The sequence below is a fragment of the Rhyacophila brunnea genome, unplaced genomic scaffold, assembly GCF_057557595.1.
Source record: "Rhyacophila brunnea isolate RB1 unplaced genomic scaffold, BYU_Rbru_1.0 scaffold_20, whole genome shotgun sequence".
Lineage (NCBI taxonomy): Eukaryota > Metazoa > Arthropoda > Insecta > Trichoptera > Rhyacophilidae > Rhyacophila > Rhyacophila brunnea.
The window spans coordinates 2,176,734-2,202,452 of NW_028232860.1; the positions used below are offsets into that span (position 1 = coordinate 2,176,734).

At 33.4% G+C, this 25,719-nt stretch overlaps 1 protein-coding gene across 1 annotated transcript in view; it reads right to left on the reverse strand.

The window, feature by feature from the left end:
* Nrx-1 (Neurexin 1) overlaps positions 1-25,719 on the reverse strand; it is a 542,497-nt gene that overhangs the window by 269,697 nt on the left and 247,081 nt on the right. The window contains exon 5 of the mRNA XM_085948211.1: positions 22,498-22,633. Within this exon, the coding sequence (XP_085804337.1) occupies positions 22,498-22,633 (136 nt within the window). The remainder of the gene's footprint in view (positions 1-22,497; positions 22,634-25,719) is intronic.

A 25,719-nucleotide genomic window follows, 5' to 3' on the forward strand; every position in this document is an offset into this window, starting at 1 on the left:
TATATATATATATTATTCTCTTTTCTTTAACTTAACATTCAAAATTATTACTGTATTAAAAAAACCTATTCCCATTGTAATGTACATACTTTAAAATTATAGCTTCCTGTAAGACCGGCTAACTGAAAACATAACCTAAAATTATTATGCCTATTGTATTTTCAACACCCGCCATTGTTTCGTACAGAATACTTAAGTACTCTCTTGGCGCAGTGCACCTTAAGAGAATTGGTTTCAAGCAGAGGCCAATGCACGAATAAAGTCTTAGTGAACTCGCACACGAATATTAATTGCAATGCTATATATAACATCAATCATATTTATTAGTAAATAATATTATTCCGTCGTTGGCCTATTAGGTCGTGGGTCCCAGGATAACTGACAGCCAATTTTAACGCTATTAGATAACCATTTTATGTAACAACTACTAGTTACTTTCATCGTAATTAGCGCAAAGCAAATTAGCGCAAATCCAGTGGTAACATGTTCAAGTCCCGTCGGGCATTGTATTTTTTCAAAAAATATTTGATGTGTTTTATAATTATATTATCATCATCATCAGCCGGGGTCAATCCACTGCTGGATGAAGGCCTCCCCAAGCTTTCTCCAACTCTCTCGGTCCTGTGTCGTTTGCTGCCACGTATTTTCGCCGAACTTTACCAGTTCGTCAATCCAGCGGCTTTTAGGGCGGCCCTGTGGCCGTTTCACGCCCCTTGGGTACCACTGGATGACGGCATTTGTCCAGCGGTCGTCCTTTTGGCGAGCAATGTGCCCCGCCCATCTCCATTTCAGCTATTTGACAACGTCTATTACATCGCGTACTCCTGTCTGCTTCCTAACCCATTCGTTTGTCTTACGGTCCTTTCGCGTGATGCCCAACATACACCTCTCCATGCCTCGCTGTGTGACTCTTAGCCTTTGGACATCTCTCGTGTTGAGGGTCCACGTCTTGCAGCCATACGTGAGCACGGGTAGCACACATTGGTTGAACACCCTACGCTTAAGACATACTGGTAGGTCACTCTTGAAGATACTATTCAGACGTCCGAAAGCACTCCATTCCAGCTTTATTCTTCGAACAATTTCATCATGCATGCTTCCGTCTATGGACACCTGCTGTCCGAGATAGACGTAGCCGCTGACTTGCTCGAGTTGGGTGCCATAAATACAGATAATTGCAGGGTCCGAAAAACAGTTACTTATCACTTTTGTCTTTGAGACATTTATCTTTAGACCGACCGGTTGACTGACATCCGCGAGTTTTTGCATTCTACCTTGGAGGTCTTTCGGGTCTTGTGAGAGTATAAAAATAATATCTGCAAAGCGCAGGTGACTGAGGTGCTCCCCATTAATTGGACAATTATAAGGATCCTCTTCAGATCCATCTTCCATCTTTCGATCCATCTTCAGATCACAAGATAATTATATAATATTATATAATTCAATACAATGAGTGCTACATTCTGAAAACTTGTGAATAATAATGAATTGTGAATAATAATAATAAATAAAACAAATACCTAGTTTGTCAAAGAAATATATTATTTTCGCTCTTGATCAGAGCATATGGCCCTCCACAGAATGTAGGCTATATTAAAATCCTTGTATACATAGAATCAAATACTGGGCTTTGAGAACTTGAATCAAACACACATTGAAAATATTAAAATTTCTTTTTGTCAGCCGGGAGATCAAACCAGTGACTATGGGTCAATCACCATGGGTACTGAATAAAAATTATATATTTATTATTCTTATTATGGTTATAAGAATCAAAGTTTCTGTTGTATTAGGTACTTATTATAGTTACGTTAGATAACATATCTACCACGTTAATACGATATATAAAAAAAGAATCATTTAAAGCAATGTTTCATCTATATTTTATACAATATTGTGTATAATAAGTATGTTTAATTTTTTGAATATAAATTGTGACGTCATTTGAATAAGCTTTTATTATTTATTTATTTAAGGAAACAAAACATTGTCGACATAACAAATCAAAATTTAGGACGTTCGCAATATGAGATTTACATTAGAACAAATATTACACTACAAGAGGAAGAAAATAATAATAATAATTATAAGGATGATGGGTTACGGTTATAAACATCATGGATTCCGGCACTGTCAGCAAAATCCAATATTCGATCCGGTACTATCTCTGGTGGTAATGATTGACACATTACTCTGAACAACGTTTGTTCTTAGCTAATCGGATTCCTTTTGACATTCTTAGAGTGACGTTTACATTCATATGCCTACACACAGTTCAACACAAAACATATCATGTCTTGATAATGGTCTCTGCAACGATCCCGAAACATCGAGGAAAGAAGGAAGAAGTACACACGGTGGAAACCCAAAATTCGATTACTATAAAAATAACTGTGAACGCCTCAAACATTATATTATACAAACAGTACAATGTTATATTTGTAGGAAGCATTCATTGTCTTGTAAATATTATTTTAACAGTTTCATATTTTGATTAATACAATTTTCCAAGACCTTACGATTTCTTGTATTTCAATAATATATGAAGAATATTTTATGTTAAAGTGAGTGTGTTTAATTTATTACACTTTGTAAAAAAAATCCCGAGAAAATCTCAATCTCGAGATTCTGGATTTCCCGAAATGATGAAATTCTCGAGATTCGGAATTTCCAGAAAAGAATTCTCTCTATCGGGAAATTTAAAAAACCTGTAAAAATCCTAAAATAAGTGTAAAAACAGACGAATTCCAAAAAAAATGTAATTTTTTTTATTCATATAAGAAGACAAACAAAATAGAAGTAGGAAATCATTACTTATTAAAATGGGATTTCAAAAAACACAGACTGTCAATCGCTGCGTCTGACAATCGCGTACGCTTTTGAGATATAAAATTCCCTGATGTTGCAAAAAATGCGCTCATTTTGAGTCGACGTTGGCTTAATTGTGTTAAATGCCCCGATCAGTCTTTGAAAGTTTTGTGTTTTCTGTCCACTTTTTCATATAGAAAATCGTTTTTTCAATTAATATTTGATCCTGACAATGATGACCCGAATCCCGAGAAGAGATTCGCGAGATCCGGGATTTCCCGAAATGTTAATGAAATGAAAATTTCTCGAGAATTCCCGTCAGGATATTTCCGAAACCCAACTCATCACAAGTAATATCTGTGTGCGAAGCGTCTAATGTAAAACCGTGGGTGTACGAGTATTCTCATTGGGAAATCGATTTAAACATCTGGCACCGGGTTGCAATACTTTTGTTATAGCAACTTGCACGGTTTTAAATCTTGATTATACGCTTATGTCAGAACAGGTATGGACGTTAATGTATGTCGGTAATGCAGGATATTATTTATATTCTTTAAAGTAAAGAAAATCTTTTTATTGTACGTACATATATCTATTATTTTGACTGCATGCAAAGAAAGAATATATTATATTTTTTTTAAATGAAAGCAATATTTATTCTAACTGATTTAGATGTTGTACTATTCCATTGGAGTCGTTATTTGCAATCCGGGTTTCGTCTTTCGGCACCTTCAGGCACTATGCACACCAGTAGCAAAGGGTGGAGGTAGGCTGTTAAGGTTCGCCATAAATAGTGGACACTAAACTTCGTCAGTCATACGTTCTTGTTTTCATTGAAATAAGACTACAATTTATAGATGGTGTTGGTTAGTTTTCATTAAACATCTATTAAACATCTAAAATTATGCAATTACATCATACATAACTTTGAATATTTTATAGATAGAATAATATTTTTGGTCCATTATGGTTTGGTTTAGGCAGGGCTTAATGAATTAAAAAATGAACCAACAATATGTGTAATATGTATTGTTAATCCAACAAAAACAAATAAGTATGAATAAAAAGTGTGCACAATTTTGTCGTATTACCCAAAATATATGAAAATTATTATGGTTTGGGTTGCAGGGCTTAATTGATTTTTAAAAACTAAACAATACCATCTGTAAAGTGTAGTCTTAGTTCAATAAAAACAAATACGTAGGACTAACAAAGTTAAGTGTACACTTTCTATGGCGGATCTTAACAGCCTTCATCCACCCTTCGCTACTGATGCACACTCACCAAAAGGTAAATACACACTGACAACGAATACTACCTTTTGGCGAGTGCGTGTAGTGCATCAAGATGCCGAAATGCGAAACCCGTGTCGCAAAAAGAGACTCAAATAGAATTGGGTAGTGATAAGAGTTGTGACGTCCCGTATAGTTTGGAAGGTTATGCGTTAGTTGAGGGCGGCACATTACGTAAGAAATGCAAATAATATAAATTTTGAGAGTATAATCCGTAGAGTTTAAAATTTGTCGTCTGCAGCAACTTTAGCGCTTCTCATTCATCATACCACGATATACGCCAAAAAGGTATGTGGTAAGGTAAAAAATATATGTGAAAGCATTCTCAAAGAATCAATAAATATATATCTAGGTATAATATATATCGACTGTGTTTAGGAAAAAGGGCGTAATCCTCGATTTTTCGAAAAGTGCTTTTATTAGATATTATCAATGTATACAATTAAATACACGTTCTGTAAAAAGGAAGTAAGCCGCAAATGCCGATTTATTATCTAAATTCAATTTTTAATTGAGCTTTAATTAAGTTTTAATTTAAAGAAAAAAGCATTTACCCTAAATTTTAATGATTTTTCAGTAATAACTTCTTTAATTATTAGTAGATCGAAAAGATATTATACCAAATCATCAATCAACATGCAACCAATGTTTGTGCCAACCAAAATCATTCAAAGAACATTTTTTGCCTCTCCTGTAAAATTTTATCTGTGTGGGTTACGCCCTTTTTCCTAAAAACGGTCGATATGTTTCCTGTTAAATTCTCTAAACGTATTAACGGACTACTTTATGTACTGACAATACTTATTTAACTGAGAATTACCTGTATAGACCAAAACGCGCTGTGAAACGTAATAAATAACACCAAAAAACAACTTTGTTAACTTGAAAACAAAATAAAGTCAGATAAAATAAACAAAGTTCCGATAAGAGCTTATTTTGTTTCGCCTTATTTTGTCAATAGAGTTGTAATGTTTAGTATTTATTTTACAACTAAAATTTAACGTACCTTTATATTATTAAGGATTAGCTAAAAAAAACTAACTAACGACTCAGAATTTCTAAATAATATGTAAAGTTTAAGCTACTGTAATAAATAGTAAAAGTATTATACTTGGTTTTTGTGTACTCGTGTTTATAAATTTTATTTTTTATTTCAATACTGACTATACATTAGTGTTCTTCGTATTGATGTCATGGACTCTAACTGGCGTATGCATATAACAGCAAACTGCATTCAAGCTATTTAATGTAAACTTGCATGCATAAACCTAAATAGAGACTTTTGAATAGTGACGTCACGTTGCTGACGTAATACGCGTCATGCCGTGACTAATGTTACCAACTTTTAAATTTTGATTCCCCGATAATTAATTAAAAATTTTGAAATTGTGAATAGGTGAAAAAATGTGCAAACGGTACTATATAAATTTATTAATTATAAATGAATAATTATCATGAACTTTAAATAATTTATTTGCTATAATATCATATTTATTTTATACTTCCATGCACAAAAGGATAAAGTATACCCAGTTAACATGTCCATAATATGGCAATACAGCTTCGCGGGCTCATTGACAATATTGACGTTTCCATCGATCCTCGATATCTGTATACATTTTTACAATTTTAGCATTTTTACCATCATGAATCCATCTCTAGCCCAACGAAGACGGGCAGTTAACTTCAATCAAGACGAACTAAACCTACTAAACGCTTGTTGTGCTGAACTCATTTTAGACATATATTAAAGTGACACTGACAGATCGCGCAGATCACCGCCATTTTAAGTTTGGTGCGCATTCATGTACGCATCTTCGTGACGTATGCATTTTTCTATAGTTTTCTTATTCGGCCGATAAACCACTAACTGCGTTGAGCGCGGTTCGGAACTATATGAATACGGCTGTAAAAGAAAAGGAGTGGAAGGTAATTGATGCTTTCGATATGTGGTGTTGGTGCCGAATGCTTCTTATTTTTTTGGACAGAGCACAGGACAAACCATTCAATCATCCAGAAACTACAGAAATAGGAACAACGAAAATATGTGGACACATTGTTCGGCGCAGATTGGATAACCGATCTGATGAGAGACTGATGGTTTTGAGAAGCTTCTCAGGAAGGCAAAGCAGAGGGAGAGCGTCAGCGCGTTGGAGCGACTGGTGTAGTCTTAACTCTGCCCTGAGATAAACAGAAGATTGAGATGGGTGGATAGTCTTGGTCGCTCAAAAGATGACAGAATTTTAAGCTGGTCACGATCCTCAGCCATGAGGGTACGAACAAGAAGTAATGTAATTGACTCTGCTACTCTTCTGGCAACATAAATTAATGAAGTCACTAAAGAAAATTTTACTTCCAGGATAAATATCCCGAATAGACTTAAATAATAAATAAGTCTTGGTCGCTCAAACGATGACAGAATTTTAAGGTAGTGACGATTTTCAACCATGAAGGAACGACTAAGGGGTAGACTGACTATAGACAAAATCTGAAGATTTATGAATATTTTCGTTAAAAATGTATAGTTTTCAAAAATCTTAGAATTCTATCTAATATCTATTCAATACTGAATTTACCCTCACGAAACATACCCTTTGTAAAATCCTATAGAAAAATTGAGAAGAATATCAGTGTTTTAGTGCTAAATAAAATAGTACCGGATTGCAGTTCTTAAACACCATAATTCCTCTCCCAGTTTCCCAGCTGTTCCCAACACATGTTTTAATATTTCCATGGATACGTGATTCCGAAAATTTTGTACCAGCAATTTGTTTTAATAGACAAATAATTACAAGATAAAAAGAACTTTTTATATACAACGTTTTTAAATTTGCTGTCAAATTATTATGCTCAATATGCTCAAATTTGTACTTGATATGAAGTAAATAAAAAACAAACAAACATATATATAATACTGAAATGTCATTTTGACATTTCATTTTGACTTCCATAGTAACGTACGTATATATTAATAATTTAGTTGCTAGGACCACCCGCTTAGCAACCAATGTCTTTAACTTTTTACGGATTTTTCTGAAATAACTTTCCATACAAAACAGAAGTAACTGAAAATGAATTCAATTCTGCTTAAAGATGGCTAAAAGTATTAAAAGAATGCATTGGCATCGTGTTCTGATATATCCTGATAGTTTCAAATGTCTAGCTAGTCGGGAAGTTAGTTAAAAATCGATTGCAAGATTTGTACTGGACAAACAACCACCGGACAAACAAGAGTACGAGCTAATAAAAACGTTGTAAAATCGAGGCGACGTGATGTTAAAAACCAATATAATAACAGTGTCTCAAGAATGTGGCATAATATTTTGACCATTGTAAAGATAAATATTATTGTTGTTTTTATTTAATAAAACGCAATTTTTTGTAGTACTTATTCCACTTTTAATCAATAGATTAGGACCGGTTTCGTCCGACTCAGTGGGACATTTTCAACTGTTCAGTTGAAAAAAATTGCGTTTTATTAAATAAAAACAACAATACAATGCAGTTCCACCATGAATTGACAGTTAACAAAATAAAAGAAAATAAATCTTATTGATAAATAAGAAATAACATTTCTATTGAGCTGTTAACCCCTTTCAGTAAAAAATATGATACTTTTTTTTGCAAAATGGCCAAGGTAATCTATTTATTTGGATACGTAATATAACACAATACTTATTTATTCATATTTGTATATATAAGTATATAATATACGTAAATGTCCAACGTATTTACTGTATGATTCGAGATCGAAATATCCTCTCACGTAGGTAGAAATAATTTATTTTCAATAAAACCTTCGTAACACAACCTTATTTTTAGCTTAACAAGGGTTGGATTCGTATTTTTCCAAGACGATGTCGTCTCAGAGAACACGATTTTCAAAATCAAAACACTACGCTGACATAACATTACATAAAGGTGAACCAACCACGAACCATGTTTATAAAAACATAAAAATACGACATGTTTAAAAGGTATTTTTTAAGATAATATTATTTATGACATATTATTGTGGATTATTATTTTTGATTTTTGTATTGGGATACTCTGGTAAAATTAACATTTACTTCTACATCTACTACTAGTATTATAATATAATAAAATAAGCTAAAATTTGTAATGTTTTTCAAGATAATTTTTTGTTTACTTCTTTTATACCCATGGACTTGAAATTCGATACAAGAATTCTAATGCGTGACACTATTAAAAATTGGAAGTGGTAGAATCAGGGCTCGAAATGGACCGGAGCGCACCGGAGCGCCGTTCCTGTTCCTGAAATCGGTAAAATTATCGCTCCGTCTCGTGGAAAAAATAATTTGACCGTATAATAGAAAATCTAACATAGTTATTTTTATGAAATACACAAAAAAATGATAGCTATGTCTTCTAACTATGGTAACTATGTATTGTTCTTCAGAAAACTGTCGTGCGCTCCGGTTCGTAAACTTTTCCATTTCGAGCGCTGTGTAGATATGGTATTCCAAAAATCGGTAAAACAATATTTAAAAATCTAAGTTTTTTGAACATACATAATTTTGAAAAACACTTTCTGAGAAAATATATTATAACCAATAGAAAAAATCTTTTTGAAAAAAGTAAGCCAACCCGGCAGGGAATCGAACCCTGCATCTCCCGGGTTTACGTCCCATCCGCGCATTACCTCTATGCTACGCAGTGACATACTAATTGCGACAAATTTTAACTATTGGCCACTTTTAATGCCCACTTATCAGTGCTCTTCTAAATCAAGCTACCCTGGCAATCGATTTTTGTTTATTAAATCAAAGTAGATACCTATTAAGTATTTAAAATTTTCACTGCTCCAAAAAAGTAAAGCTCAACCGGGTTCGCTTATTACTTCCACACCAGAGCTTTGTAGATACAATGAAAAAATCGCAATCCGTTTTTCATTGGATCGCTAAAACACCGGACCGCATCGCAGAGAGAAAGATAATAATTATTGTCACAGTCGCTTTTAAAAGCCCCGACCGAACATCCTGTCGTCGTGGCGGGCGTCGAAAATACAGTCTCCGACGCCATTATCGTACTACAACCGGTGAAATGCCAAATGTGATAAACTTTGATATACACGCGGTTTTCAAAACGGAATGAGTGCTATACCAGAGCTTTTACTTGATGTTGTAGTGACAAAAGTTCGATTGACAGGAGTGACAGGTACATTTGGATTTCTGTATAAAATTTGTTTATTTGCTACGTTGATATTCAATCACCATTGGTATTTACTCAACTACTCTCGAGTGAAGGCGTCTCCTAACTATATAAACTCTTTTTAGTTATTGGAATATTATTGCTAGTTCAGGTTAACTGGATCTCATGTCATTAAAAGTAAATGAATTAAACATTAATACATCTCCAATCAGAAGAATTTATAAAAAATGGGGCTATTGGTTTTAATATTTCACCTGGATGAAACATATTATTATGTATATTAATCATAACGCCATTCTGCATAGTGCTTGAAGATTCTGAAAGATAGAAAACACATAGCACCGCCCAGACGGTCCAGCAGAGCGTTGTAACGATATCAGACATGAGGCGCAGAAGGACCCGCCCGTTCAAGAATCTTCTTTTTCTTTTTTCACCCTTTCACGACCCAGCGTTCGAGCATAGGGCAAGCATAAGTTCGCGCCACTTTCCTCGATCCATCGCCGACTCTTTCGCATTTCGCTATTCCAGACCTACAGCGCGTAGATTGCTTTTGTAGCACCACTGCAGGGTGAGGGAGGGCTGGCCACGACGACGATGTCTTCAAAAGTGACCTTCCACTGTGCCTAAAGCGCAAAGTGTTCAACTAGTGTGTGCTTCCCGTGATCACATATGCGTGTGAAACATGGACCCTAAGTAAAAGAGAGATCCAGAAACTTTGAGTAGCACAACGTGGTATGGAGAAGTGCATGTTGGGCATAACGCGAAAGGACAAACATAGGAATGAGTGGATAAGGAAGCAAGCAAGGATTTGCGATGTAATAGAGTTTATTAAAAGCCTTAAATGGAGATGGGCTGGACACATAGCTCGAAGAAGAGACAATCGTTGGACAAATCTAGTCATCCAGTGGTATCCAAGAAGTACAAAACGTCCGCAAGGTTCGATGAAATGTTAAAGTTCTGCGGAAGTACGTGGAAACGCAATGTACAGGACCGAGAGAAGTGGAAGCAGCTTGAAAAGACCTTCATCCAGCAGTGGATAGATTAAGGCTGATGATGATGACTATTTAATCAAAGTATCTTTAGTCGAAACTCGAAAGTATTAAGACGATACATCGGTGAAACGGCAAATAATTTTCAACTATAGGCGCGACGAAATTTTGGGCTCGCTGCCATTCGGAGACAGAACGTCGAGCTGGGAACACGTAAATTTTTTTCGTGATGGCGACGGGGGTATTAATTCTTAAATCGTGTAAAGATGGCTAAAAACGTTACCCATTTACTTGAAAAAGAAAACATGTCAATGAATATATTATTATTGTTACTAATAGAACAAAAAACAGGACATTAAATGGACGCATGTTGGATTTATATGACAAATTATATTTCGTTCGGCATGCGTCATTTGCACCCGTGACCCGCAATCCGCGCATCGCCTAGCCACGATATTTTTAGAGCGTGCCTCAACTGATGTATAGCCTTAATGTAATAAGACTCTCTCTAGTTATAGTTCAAACTGGGGACATTGATATTAGGTTATCGATTCATTTTTTAATAATACATTTTATAGTAAGTATAATGGTTCCGTTTTACAAACCCTATAAACTGAAACCATAAAGTCGAATGAAGCGCAGGAGGGGGGTAGCAAAAAGTCACTTATTTATGCCCTTTTAAATCGATATTTAACCTAGATTTGGTCGTAAACTCACGTCGCCTCACGTCGTTATAAGCCAGATTAGAGGAAATTGAAAAATTGACGACTCCAAAAGCTCGATTTGTAGGACAATGTGTAAAGTGTGATACGAGATAGTCAGAATCAATAGTGACAATCTTTCAAGCAAACCTCCAAACAGATGACGATTCTATTGTAAATGTATTTATCTTTTATTATTCCCGTTCAATACTGAATACATTCAGGATTTTTAGTTTTTATTAAATTTAATAAGTATCGCAGTAAAGCTTAGAAGCATAGGTAAAATAATTAGTTATGCGTCAATTACATTGAGCTACTTTACGAGCTGTTTGTTGGCGAATTTAAAAGCGGGCGATTCAGCTACTGCGATTGTGATGATGACACACAAAACTTTCCATTCGCTGAGAAGCCAACAAGCTAGCGACTATTTTGACAGAACGTAGTTCATTTCTTACCGAGAGGGCACTTCTACGCTCTACTGCGCAGACGCAGTAGGCCCACACGCCGGCGTATGGCGTGTAAAGTTGACCGGCTTTCAACTTTTCTCGGTAGATTGTTTACAATCTCCTTGTTAGCTTGTTCGATGATGACACTGTGCGACTTTACAGGCAGATAGTAAAGTATATAGTAAAGTAGATAGTAAATTCGCCAACAAGCAGCTCGTAAAGTAGCTCAATGTCATTGACGCATTAAGTATGTAATTCAAAATTATATATGTTAATAATTAGAATGTTAAAAGTAATTAATTAAAAATTATTAGCAAGTTCAAGGAAGCTACAACACTAAAATATTTTGGAGTGATCCGTGACGTCAGTTAGTAATTTTAAAGTTATACCTATTTTGATTTAAAATCCAAAACCCGATAGCCAATAGTAGCTCAATTTAGAAAGCGCTTCAAAGAGTACTATAAGCCGGCTCGCATATCAGAACTCGTCTCACCTAAAAACGTGTCGAATACCTCGATGTGACGTCATCGTTATTTAACGAAACAACAAATCACATGTTGCGAAATGGAGCTTCGCATATTGATCGAATGCAATTGTTTCGTCTGAAAAAAACATCTGGCTGTTGCAATCGACATGCTGCATCCTTCTCGGGCTCCGACTTACTTACTTAGGGTATGTGCTTATTCATTTGGGCCACCTAGACGGTTTTTAGCGTCTATCCCCTTTATATGAAGTATCTATCTGGAGTGAAGCATGATTGGAGTGAGAGGACCTGGTTTCGGCGGCTTCGCGACCGACCGAGACCAGGTTTAGGATCTGGGTGAAGGAATCTCTAGTAAGTATATTTAAAAAGTGTTTCTTCTGAACAAACAACAACAAGGACCGCCGCCGTCACAGGCCGTCGGAGGGTCGATGTTACAAAGAAATACATACGAATTGGTCATTCCTATACCCGCTCGCCGATCACCGCATGAAATATCAATACGTTTCAAAGGCTATGCGCGACTGTCGCTAGATAGATGTGCGAGATTGTGTCATGCAACACTGGCCGCCCGTTCTCGGAAGTTTTGATTTATGGCGGTCAGGCACACGAGGCGAGTTGTGATGTCCGAGCCGGCTAAGAGTCATTAGTTAAAATTTGTCGTAATTTAGCATAGTGCTTGAGCACGAAACCCGAGAGATACAGGTTTGATTCCTGCGTGTTTTTCAAATATATTTTTTTCTATTGGTTTGAATGTATTTTCTTAGAAATGTTTTCAAAATTATGTAGGTATGTTCAATGTTCAAATTACTTTTCATTTTTGATGATTTACTAATCATTTTTAATTTATAACTCGATATATACGATATTTAATAACTAGAATATTTGATTTAATATTTATTTCTGTGTCCGTCTGATATTCAAGAATCTATTCAGGTCCAACTTACTTATTAAAAAGACAAAATTTCAGTATTGCAACGTGACTATGAAATCAATTGCTCTATATGGATATGAAACCTGGAGCCTAACAGACAAACAAGCGAAGGCTATAGTGAAGGCTATAGTGAAGCTGTAACATCCACACGAGTGCTGAGGTCTACGAAGAATTTAAGTTCAATTCAGTTAATGTTTTGAGAGTATTTATTCTGGTGGAATTAAAAAGCTCCAGCAGGAACTCAGCTCCTAGGCAGTCTCCGGACGAGATATGCGCACAATGCCAAACGTATTGCAGATATACTGACTGTGACGGATCATTAAAGAAAGCTTAGGATGGAGATCACTGGTTGATAATTATGCAGTTCGCTATGCTGCCCTTCTAAGGAAGAAGGCAGTAACTGACTCTCACACACTCTCGAGAAAAATGACATAATGTGTTTTTTTTCAAACTTCAGTACTGTGAATTAATGAAAAACGGTGCTAATTTTTATTAGTAGGATGTTAAAATACAAACAAAGTAATTATAAACAAGCAGTAACTGCAATGAATAGGTGCAATTACTGCCTTTTTGCTAAAAAAAATGTAATATTTTAGAAGATGTCTATTTTTCACTAAAGATTTTAACGGTATTTTAGTGATAATACTGATTTTGAAGTGAGCAGAATATATAGCTTTCTCTATAATAATAGCTAATAACCTAATGGATTGTATTCATAACTCAATTTCACAAATTTTGTGAGTTACTGCCTTCTTCCTTGGAAGGGTAGTATGGACCTGTATAGTCTGTAGTACCAGTATATTTTTTTTGCTTACTCTTATTTGTGCCGTAATAATATGATGTTCATCTAAATAATTAATGTAAAGTTAGTTTAAAATTAAATTGTGATGAATGACAATTTGAAGGAAATATCAATGGTTAACGTACAGTAACATCTATCGACATAAAATATAACTAATGATCTCAGTCGGTTACTCAAACTTATCATATATTATATTGTATTAGATATAATAATCACAAAAATAATCTCCGTTTCTCTATTATATTAATTTATCCGCAATATACGTAATAACTACCAAAAATATAAAGCCAGACTATCATTTAATATTAAAATAGATATGAAACAATAAATAACCATAAAATCAGTTCTGTGTTTACTAATTTAATATGTTTTCATATAAAAAAAAACTAAACTAAGTAGTTGGACGTAATATAAAATTACAATATAGGTAATTGGAATAATAAACATTTACAAATGTAGAAAATAAATATGTTAGATTTCGTGTTTTATTGCATTTCTATTCACAGGTAATAGACGATAAGGCTATAAGCACCTTTAATATGTCTAACCTCTAATAGGGGATAGCACGGAAAAAAGAAGATATAAAAAAAATATAAAATTATAATATGTCATATCCAAGGCATATTATAATAATTTTGCAAGAAAATATGCTTTTAATCAACAGTTTTCACTCGATGAAACAACAAAGCCTTCCATTTAAAATCAAGTGTTTTCTTGTAAGCAGGCATCTCCGCTTTGTCACCTTGTCAAATGGTCTATTTTCCAAATTGATTGCTCAGATAGGGAAAACAATGAAGATTTTGTATGCTGTCGTTCTAGAATAATGTTCCGCTAAACGAGATCTCCTTTGTTTCATAATAGGTGACTCACTGAGTCTGAAGTTAACACTATATTTTTGAGAGCGAATGACTTGTGGAGTAATGGGGTGCGAGCAGTGACGTCCCTAGACAAAATGCCGCCCCTAGGCAGCGTCAAAATGCCGCCCCATTTTTTTATCATCCTTTCATTACTCCAATATCTAAGAAATGTGTTGTATGAAGCATGGCCCCCGCATCCTGAAGCGGGCCCCCAGGCAAGGATCTTTGGCAGCCCCCCTACCTATCGCTTAGGATAAAGGCAGTGTGACGCTCTACAGTAATGTTTTCCAAATGGTGTACGCGTTAAAACTGATGCGTATATTTAGTGTTTTTTTTTGTATATTTTAATACACCCATTTGAATTATGGAGTTTTTGAGTATCGCTACACAATTATAAATTGTATTGTACAACCACATAATTTGAAATATTAATATTATTGAAGAAAATAGCGCCGCAGGCGAATTTTTTGCTATTAGAGCAAATTTGTGATATGTGTTTATTTCACTTATCGAGCCCGGGACCCAGGCTAGAGCCCTGTCAGCCCCCCCTTGTGGGGGGCATGGTATGGATGGATACATTACTAACAAAATATATCTACCACTAAGCTGAATCATAAAACATTAAATTTAGATATTAATAAATAAATAAGCGAATAAATATAATATTAGTTAAACACTTACCCAAATCACCAGAGTCTGAGATGCCATTTGGTTGATATGTCTGACACATTTGAGTCGCTTAGAATCATAACTCACATATTCCAAAAATCAAGTTTTGAGATAATCGCTAAAAACCAACAGAGCACTATTTTTTGCAATAAGAAGAACAGTATTGAACTCCCTAGAATATTAATGAGTGAGAGAGTCGAATAACTTTTTTTTAAAAATATATATACCTAATACTCCTAACGTTGCAGACATACAGCATACTATGAGAAATAGAGCTCCCCGATTGGTTAGGAAGGCGTCAGTGACAAAACTCCATTCTTTGAAATATGCGACATATTACACCAACAATGAACTTTTTCAACGATTTTCACATGGTTTAAATTGATTTTTAATACTCAACTATTTTTCGGTATATAGATTAATTCATTTAGAATCACTTGGCATATTTAACTAAAAAAACGACAAAATTGCAATATGTGAGTTATGACTCCAAGTTTGGTCTGTACCATTTAGTAATACCTACGCAGACGCACGCATTACACCATTTTTTCTATGCTATTATTGTACCCTACAATATGTAAACACAATAATTTTCCTCATTATTTATTTAATATAAACCTATTTTTGATCATAAATACACTATTAATTAATAGTCTCAACACTCAACCGTTGATGATTGAAATAAAATACCCAAATCCACACTATTATCAGCACAAAATATGTTTACAAAAAAATGACTTAAAAGAAGGTATTGTTATTCACAGCACGATAAATACGATATAATCTAGGTAGGTACCTACTAGTGTACATTTTTAATACAATTAGCTGGTACTTAATATAAATAGTATTATATATACGAATACTAATTGATTATGTCAAATGTCAATGGATTAATAATAATTATGAATATCTATTTTGCAATAGGTACATCCGGCAACTTTTAAATCTCGGGAATGACTGGCAAAAATATTTGGATAAATTAAAAAATACGGAAGTATGTACCTATCTATAAATCTCTACCATAATTTTCCTTGTTTCGTCACCAACGTAGAAATCTATATAGGTAATATTATTTTGTTTCAATACCTATCTAGGTCGCTTGTTCGGCGCCACCCATGGCGCGACGGCTTTTGCGCGTATACCTACATAATATCACTGTTATGAAAGCAACTCTTTAATCTGAGTAAATGACATTATATTATTATATTATGACTGATTTATTATGGATTTTTGGTGTTTTACATTTATCATTCATAATGCGTCTACGTGCCAAGAGTAGTAAAAATATTTTTTATAGGCATTTTGTATGCGAAACCGAGCAGTCAAAAATAAAACAAAAATTCCTCGCGAAGCGTGGTGACATCATACTAAAATATGTACTCTAGTAAGCACTGGATAAAAAAAACATCCGGAACATCTCCAACGCTCTGGTTATAATATAACTAATTTAGGTAGCTATTTCTATATAATACCAAATAATTCTCCTCGATTTGCCGCCCTTCGAGTATCTGCCGCCCCCAAGCGACGCTCAATCTGCCTACCCCCACGGGACGTCACTGGGTGCGAGTCATTCAATTTTAAGGTGACTTCTTGCATTATCAGGGAGGCTTTTGAACGTTTCACTCGTTATGTTTGAAATTTGTGAGAGAAAGGTTTTAGAAATTACAGGCAGCTACAGATTATCTGAAAAGCTACTAACTAGACACAAAAGGGGGTCACCTCTTTTAGAAATGAGATGATTTTATTAGATTATGAATACCGATAACTTTAATTATTGATAAAGTGAGTGAAAAACTAAGGATAAAAATCGGTGTGTGTACCACCTACTTATGTACGCGCGTTAGAAGCTATTATACTTCTTTGGCGTAACAAAACAAAAGCAAAACTTGTGATAATCTAGATTCTTCGACTAGCTCTTAATTATTTTGTTAATTACACACTCAAGAAAAAGGACCCCTTAATGGAGCGCCATTTGTTTATTTCTATACACGTTAACTTATATTACTAAATTATATAATTATTTCTCGTTGTTTTTATTTTTAAAGTAACAACTGTCACTCTGACATTTAGTCGTTTGTTTACGTAAGGAATTGCAAATGGCCGACAATAATAAATTCGGTGCCTAGGCAACGGAACAATTTTACTTTCAAACTTGCGTTTGTATACAGCTTACTGATTCGCGATAACTTCATACTGTCGCGCACTTTCGTAGCGGTGTGCGCGCGCAGCTCTCAATTTCACTCTCTACCAAACGCCTTAATTATATTAAACTACAGGGAAAAAAATTCAAACTCTTCTTTTAAATCTGTTATAATACAATATGGCGGCGCTTTTCAGTGGACTGTAATATGGCGTAGCAGAGAACGACGCCGCATTTAGTACCTCAGTGATTAGTACGAGTGCAGCTCTACTGAAATGTTTGGGAAGGATGGCACAATAGGAGAAGATTTCATTATAATATGTTTGTTATTGTGGTGTCAGTTTTTATACGTAAATAAATAAATGACATATAACACAATATATTATTAATAATTAAACAAGGGTGTACGTCCATATTTAAAGGTTTTCCTTGAATATATCTGGTTCTGCTCTATATATTATTATACGATAGAGAGTATTTTCTGACAACTTTTAAGCTTGTAATGAAATAATAATAATATAATATAATATTCTATATAGAATACATACAAAATAATATGTGTGTACTAGATAAGACATTTCATACGAAAAGAAGATTATTATTGAGCCAATTAGCCAACCAATTAGGTTAATAAAAGCTTATATTTTCACAGCACAGTGTCGACAAACTTAAGCGGAAGCTTATATCTAAGATGAAACGAAATTATGTGATTTGGTAATATTGTATTATATGGCATCATTAAAATATTCAAAACACGATATGTGGGGTGGTTTCTGTAGCAGCGGCGCACAGTGGTTTTGGATAGCCATTTATAGTCAAAAATATATAAGTAAGTACTACTTTTTTAAGTACCTACCTGATTATTTTTACTTCTAGTGGAAACTAAACTATATAGAAATAATTAAAAGATAAAAAGAACTTATTATATACTTTATTTTCTGTTGAATTATTATGCTCAATATGCTCATACTTGTACTTGATACTTCAGTAAATAAAAAACAAAAAACAAAATAAATATAGAATACTGAAATGTCATTTTGATTTCCATAGTAACGCACGTATATATTAATAATTTAGTTGCTAGGACCACCCACTTAGCAACCAATAATAGTGGATTGGATTACGGATTTCTTCCGAAATAACTTTTCATACAAAACGGAATTAACTGAAAATGAATTCAATTCTACTTAAAGATGGCTAAAAGTAATAAAAGAATGCATTGGTATCGTGTTCTGATATATTATAAAAGTTTTAAATGTCTAGCTAGTCGGGAAGTTAGTTAAAAATCGATTGCAAGATTTATACCGGACAAACAAGAACATGAGCTAATAAAAACGTTGTAATATGAAATTAAGAATAAATATAACATTTTTTCTCTATAAATGGGTACTTTATGGGGTTTAATATGAACCTATTTAACATATTTTAAAATCGGAAACATTTTATTTTAGACATTAACGGCCCACATGCCCAACGTAGGTCAAAATGGAAATTTTGTAGTATTCTCAAAGCAATAGCCTGAACATTCCTTAAACGTTGTAGATAATCTATTTATATAATTTTAAGCCTTATTATCCTTTATATTTATTTTAAATATTTGATGACCTCATAAAGTATTTTTATAACATAAAATAGTATTCTTTTAAACCTCTCGATCTAATGTTTCAGAATATAGTCATATTTCAGTACATCCATGTGCAGTGATGTTAAGATTTTTTAGATTTATTAATTTAAAACACATTTACAAAACCATTAGTAAAATTTATGTTAGCATTATATAGTGAAATATTTACGATAAAAAAATATATTTATAAGCTCTGTGATCCCAAATAATTAGGCATTTTTTGAATAATAAAATTTATTCAAAAAACGAGCAGGTTTAACACATTTGAAGATAATTCTAAGGATACTGATTATAAGCTATGTCTTTGACCATTCAAATTTGATAAAAAATCCTACGAATAATGATAGTTTTATAATAATTATTGCCTAAGAATAAGGGAGTATTTCTTTGAAAAACGCCATTTCTATTGGCATTTTCCAGTGGTTAAGCCACAACATACGGCCGTGATGAATATCTACAAAGTTGAAAGTTAACAGTGTCTTAACATTTACTTCTTGCATAAAAACTATTAAAGAATCTCTAATCAAGTGGTCAAGATCCACATCAGATTTTCAAGACAATGGAAATTTTTTTTTATTTCAATTAAATCAAAATAATATTGGCTGGTCCGTAATGTGTTCCATACCCTTGCAACGATGAAGTACGCCACTGGCAAGTAGCCAATAATATAGATACGATTGCTTTCAAAAGGTAAAGGTCCTCCACAAATATTTGTAACGCCGGCTTTACATCTCGCCAAATAGCTTAAAGCCCGGCATCAGGTACAAATGTATTTATTTATAGCACAAATAATGTTTATCGCAATTTAATGTTTGCGAAGATATTCCTGTTTTCATAACATTCATGATATGAATCAAATCCACCGTTTCTAAATGGCGTAAATATTATTTAGTAACGTGTGTTTTACATACTAAATAGAGCGACTGCTCTAATAAATCTTTGGCGATTATTGTATGGGGTTTTGTATTAATTAAACAAATGTTACTTATAATAATTTAATCTAACCTAATTATTAATTAATTATAGGAACAATTATAGATGAATTTAATATATCAAACCACTCGAAACGAGTAACGTAACTCTCAGTTTTTTTAAAAACAGTTTTTATTGCATATGAAGTGGTACACGACTAAATACACGTTGTGTCCAAAAGATGTGTGGTGTTCGATTTGGGTCATTGTTGTTGGGTTCGATTTGAGTTACCACTGTGGGAGTTGTAGACGTAGGTCATGGTGTTGAGGATGATGACGAAGAAGTCGAAGATGGATGCAGGAGCGAGCTTTATTTGTGACGTAATGGTCGGTACAATAGCAGTATTTTCCCCCATACTGGCCATACTGTTGATTATACCTACTAGATTAAATTCTCCGTTGACTAATGTGAGGGTTTTTCAAGTTACAATACCTGTGTTTTAAAGTAATTTGTTTGTCTTTTATGATTATGATTGCTTAATTACGAGTAATTGACTGACTGCTGATTGAGTAGTGGTGGGCTTTAAGCTGTCGCAATTTCTTATTCACACCATGTTAACAGCATATTTTTGTTTTAGTGCGCTAAAAAGTTTAGGTGTTATATCATCGGCTATGATCGATTTTTATGAAATAAAATACGATGGCTTAATCCACTTACAACTTCGGCGAGGGCATGTGTGAATATGTCGCCTGTCAAAAAGTTCACGCGGTGTTGGGTTACTAATGCCAACATCTTGAATTCGAGATAATAATGTGTGAATATTGTGATGTGATAAGTGTTACAACACTAGAAGCGATAGAAAAAATACAATAAGTACTATGCAATACCAGAAGGACAGCATCTTATTAATTTAACGATAGTCAATTTTTTTGGTGTCATTAAATGGTTTGGTAATTAAACGGGTGAATGTGACATAAAAGTAGGCAAACATAATAAATTATCAATAGTTTTCACATCACACATACTTATGTTAACTAAAGTAATAATACACAACTGGCGCGAAATACAAATTAGGTATATAAAAAATTATCGGTTATATTTTGTCGAATCGAATTTTGAATATAATAATATATTACATTAGTCATTGCAAGATACTTATCAGTAATTAATTATGTATGTTTATGTGTAAATCATTAGTATTTTTTTTTGCTTAGATATAACATACGGAAGGGTTAACTGCTGTCAAACCACTTTTTCACATTTATGATGAGTTTACTCTAGAAAATTATCATAAATAGAATCACGCTTGAACAACACTACCAATTTATCTAAATTTACTTTAAAAATCAGTCGTAGATTCGCGTAACATTGTAATTACATTTTTTCGCAAAATTGCATTCAGTGATGTAGCTCATTTTTGTCTTAATGGGTTTGTTAATATGAAAAATTGCCGCATAAGAAGTGAGACCAATTTACCGTTTGGTGCGGTGTACATGCTGGTTGCATCATTCGGATGAGATGTGCTATAAACAGGATGGCGCTACGTGCTATATACGGCGACCACAATCATCGACTTATTGAAATCTAAGTTTGGCGATAAGTTGATTGCGAGCTGTCAACTGGCCTCCAAGGCGGTAGCGAAGGGTGGAAATAGGCTGTTAAGATCTGCCATAGATAGTGCACATTATACTTTGTTAGTCATACATATTTGTTTGTATTGCACTAAGAATACAATTTACAGATGGTATTAGTTAGTTTTTAAAAATCAATTAAGCTCTGCCGAAACCAAACCATAATTATTTTCGTATTTTCACGCGATACGAAAAAATTGTGCACACTTTTCCATTCATACTTATTTATTTTCGTGGGATTAAGATTACATAATATTGTACATATTATTATTATTGTTGGTTCATTTTTTTTAAAATTCATTAAGCCCTGCCTAAACCAAACTATAATAGATCAATATTGTTCTATCTATAAAATATTCAAAGTTATGTATGATTTAATTGCATAATTTTATATATTTTGTAGATAGATGAGTATTTTTTTAAACTTTATCAAATATGGCTTGGTTTCGCAGGGCTTAATTGAATTTTAAAAAGTAACCAACACCGTCTGCAATTTGTAGTCTTATTTCAATGAATTTCAATATTTTGGATATTTTATAGATATACGAGTATTTATTGACTAATATCCATTATAGCTTAGTTTTCTCGGGGTTTAATTGAATTTTATAAACTAACCAACATTACCTGTAAATTGTAGTCTTATTTCAATGAAAACAAATACGTATGACTGACAAAGTTTAGTGTGCACTATTTATGGCGGATCTTAATAGCCTACCTCCACCCTAAGCCACTGCTCCAAAGTCATGCGATTTGATACTTATGGATTTTTTCCTGTGAAGTTACGTTAAGCCACTGGTTTATGCTGAGAAACTAGTAACAATTGACGCTTTGGAATCCAACATTGTTTATGTGATTCGTGTTATTTGGCCACCAGTGCTTGAAAAAGACGCCCACATTGGACGTACCGAATGTGTTTCACCAAGAATAGCCGCGGTAGCCATATGTAAGAAATCATTTTCAAGTGATAATCTATTTATCGGGTTTAAAAAACATCTTTATATACCTTATTTATGTTTATTTATAAAAAAGAAACACAAACCTTTTTCGCAATATGCTCCTTCATACTCCAAGTTTCTGCACTCGCAGATAGGGCCTGAGTCTGTTGATATGCATATTCCGCCATGCTGGCAAGGGTCCTGTCTCTCGCAGGCATCCGTTTGATTGCCTCGTAGATTCTGAAAATAAGAAAAAAAATAACAATTAGATAAACATAAACTATAATTATAAATAATTACAAGATAAAAAGAACTTTTTAAGTACAATGTTTTTAAATTTTCTGTTGAATTATTATGCTTAATATTCTCAAACTTATACTTGATATGAAGTAAATAAAAAACAAACAAACAAATATAGAATACTGAAATGTCATTTTGACATTTCATTTTGATTTCCATAGTAACGCACGTATATATTAATAATTTATTTGCTAGGACCACCCCCATAGCAACAAATAATAGTCTTTTACTTTTTACGGATTTTTCTGAAATAACTTTCCATACAAAACAGAATTAACTGAAAATGAATTCAATTCTGCTTAAAGATGGCTAAAAGTATTAAAAGAATGCATTGGCATCGTGTTTTGATATAGGTATTCTAAAAGTTTCAAATGTCTAGCTAGTCCTCGGCATCATCTTGAATTGATTGAATTTGTTGGTCAGAAGTTGCGTTGCTTTCAAAGTCGGGTGTCACAAATGTAGGGTTCGATTTGAGTTACCACTGTGGGAGTCATCAAAGTGTCGTAGGTCAAGGTGTTGAGGATGATGATGAAGAAGTCGAAGATGAATACAGGAGCGAGTTTTATTTGCGACGTAAACAGTCGGTACAATAGTATGTTACAGTAGTTATGTCACAATACTTAGAATACTTGTGATAATGTTCCGAGGCCCGAATTTCGGTACAATGAGATGTTATGCGAAGCGATATAGAGACTGAGATAGTAACAGTCCGGGAATTTATATTCGAGTGACATTTCGGATGAAATATTATTCGCTATTTATACAGTCAAAATAATATTCATTCTATTGAAATAATCGAGTCAGTTATTATCTGGCGTTTGCGTCAATGAATGACTGACTAAGTGAAAAATGGATATGCAGAATTTATAATAATTAAGGTCAGCTCCTTATCGAGTTTGCTATAATTTGACACTATAGAAAATAGATATTTAATTTGTAATTCTATATCTCTACAAATATAATAATTCACAAATATCTCATTATTTTCTGTTAAATTTTTGAAATTACTGGCAACCAGAGAATTCACATAATAATTGTAGTTCTTCTCTAATGAAGATATTTTGAAATATTAATGTCAACACAGAACTAACGCTATTTATATAAATATTATATTTTGTGGTTTTATCATAATGTCACAAATGAAATAAGTTTCATTTAAATATACATAAAACAAATACTACTCGTAACTCCAACTATTTGCTTAATAATTTTTATTATGTAATATTACATTACTAACTATGCTAACATTATCAAATGGAAATATAATATTATATGAAAAACAAAGACGTTAAAATAAAATACATTGTTATATAAATTCAAACCCTAAATAATTGAAGGTAAACTGAAAAAAACCTTACCAAAACTAATGTTTAAATAATTAGCTTTGTTTTTAGCCTACTTTGTAATGTTAACATTGTCATTCTGTCATAAACAGCTACCATAATATTTCCATCGAATTTTAGATTAACTCTATCAGTACCTACCTAACGTTTGTAAATTGTCAAACGCGGAGATATTGGTAAAAAACCTCTGAAACATATATTTCTTATGAATGGATTATCAACTAATATTATTTAAATCACGGGTCGTCAACCTGGTCTGTACCGCCAACTAGTGGGCGGTGGGCGATTTTTGCTTTTACCCTAAAATCTTTGAAAATTTCGCTTCACAATTTTTGTTTTTCGGCATAGCTTCATCCATGGACTAAACACTCTGTGATCGGATTAACTTTTTTCATTGTTGCATTTAGAAAGTAACACGTGCATAATTGCAAATTCTTAGAATTTCGCCCTGGGAACCGAACGCAGGCTGAAATGATTGCTTTATCTGATGCAAAAAGTGGTAAGATAATGCTCTCAGATATGCAGCTGTTTTTTGCGAGGACAATGATGAGCAATTTATCAAGCTATTTTTACACACATAAGTTTGTTGGCTCTCTAAATGTGCATGCCTGTCTTGCTTTGTAGCATTATAATATGACAGTATAATGCAGTTTTTAGAGGTAAATCACGAGGGAGATATCTATCAACAATTGAACACAGTTAAGCATGGTGCTTTTTATTTGGCAGATATTTTCAAACGATTTAATGAATTAATTAACCTGCAGCTTCAAGGTGCCACTAAAGCACTTATTAGTTGTAAAAATACCGTGTCATTATTTATCGAAAAACTTGATCTTCTCCATCGTAACCTTTGGGAGAGAGAATTTTATCAATTTCCCGAATTATTATTTATAAAAGAAGATATACACCAGAAGAAATCGAAAGGTTTAGTTGCCATATCAGCAAACTTAAAATTGATATAGAAATAAGATTCAAAGACATTTTAAATTTAAAGAAATATAATAATTGGATGATAAATCCTTTCACAGTAAATTTGGATGAGGTTGATATAATTTATCAAGATAAGTGAAATATGACGAAGAGAGCAAAAATATTTTCAATATTTCCGGAAGCCAAAAACTTTGGCAAAATAAAAAAATACCTGATTTGTATAAAAAAATGTGGGGAAACAATGAAATATATTTTAATACCCTTTCCCACATAATATCTTGTTGAATCAGGTTTCAGTGTGGTGAATAACATCATGACAAAACAAAGAAATCGTCTGAAAATCACTGAAAGAGGAGACTTTCATTTGTTTTTAACAAACATTGAACCAGACTTGAAATATTTAGTCACGCAGCATCAGGTTCAAGGTTGTCATTAATTATTGAATTTGATTTTTAAAATTTCTCGTTTTTTTTCAATATGTGTACACACTCTTTTTTGTTGTAATGAATAAAATGTTGGTTATAAAAACTTGTTTTTTCAAATCTCCTAACTTCCTTCTAGAATTTTTTTTACCCATATTCTAGATTGAAATACTTATAGCGATGTTGGTGGGCGGTAAGGAAATTTTAACCATGAAAAATAAGCAAAAATGGGCGGTTGGCATAAAAAGGTTGACGACCCCTGATTTAGATGAACAGTTACGTAAAATGCTAAATATTATACTTACAAGGCAAAGTGTACTAGATATTGTAT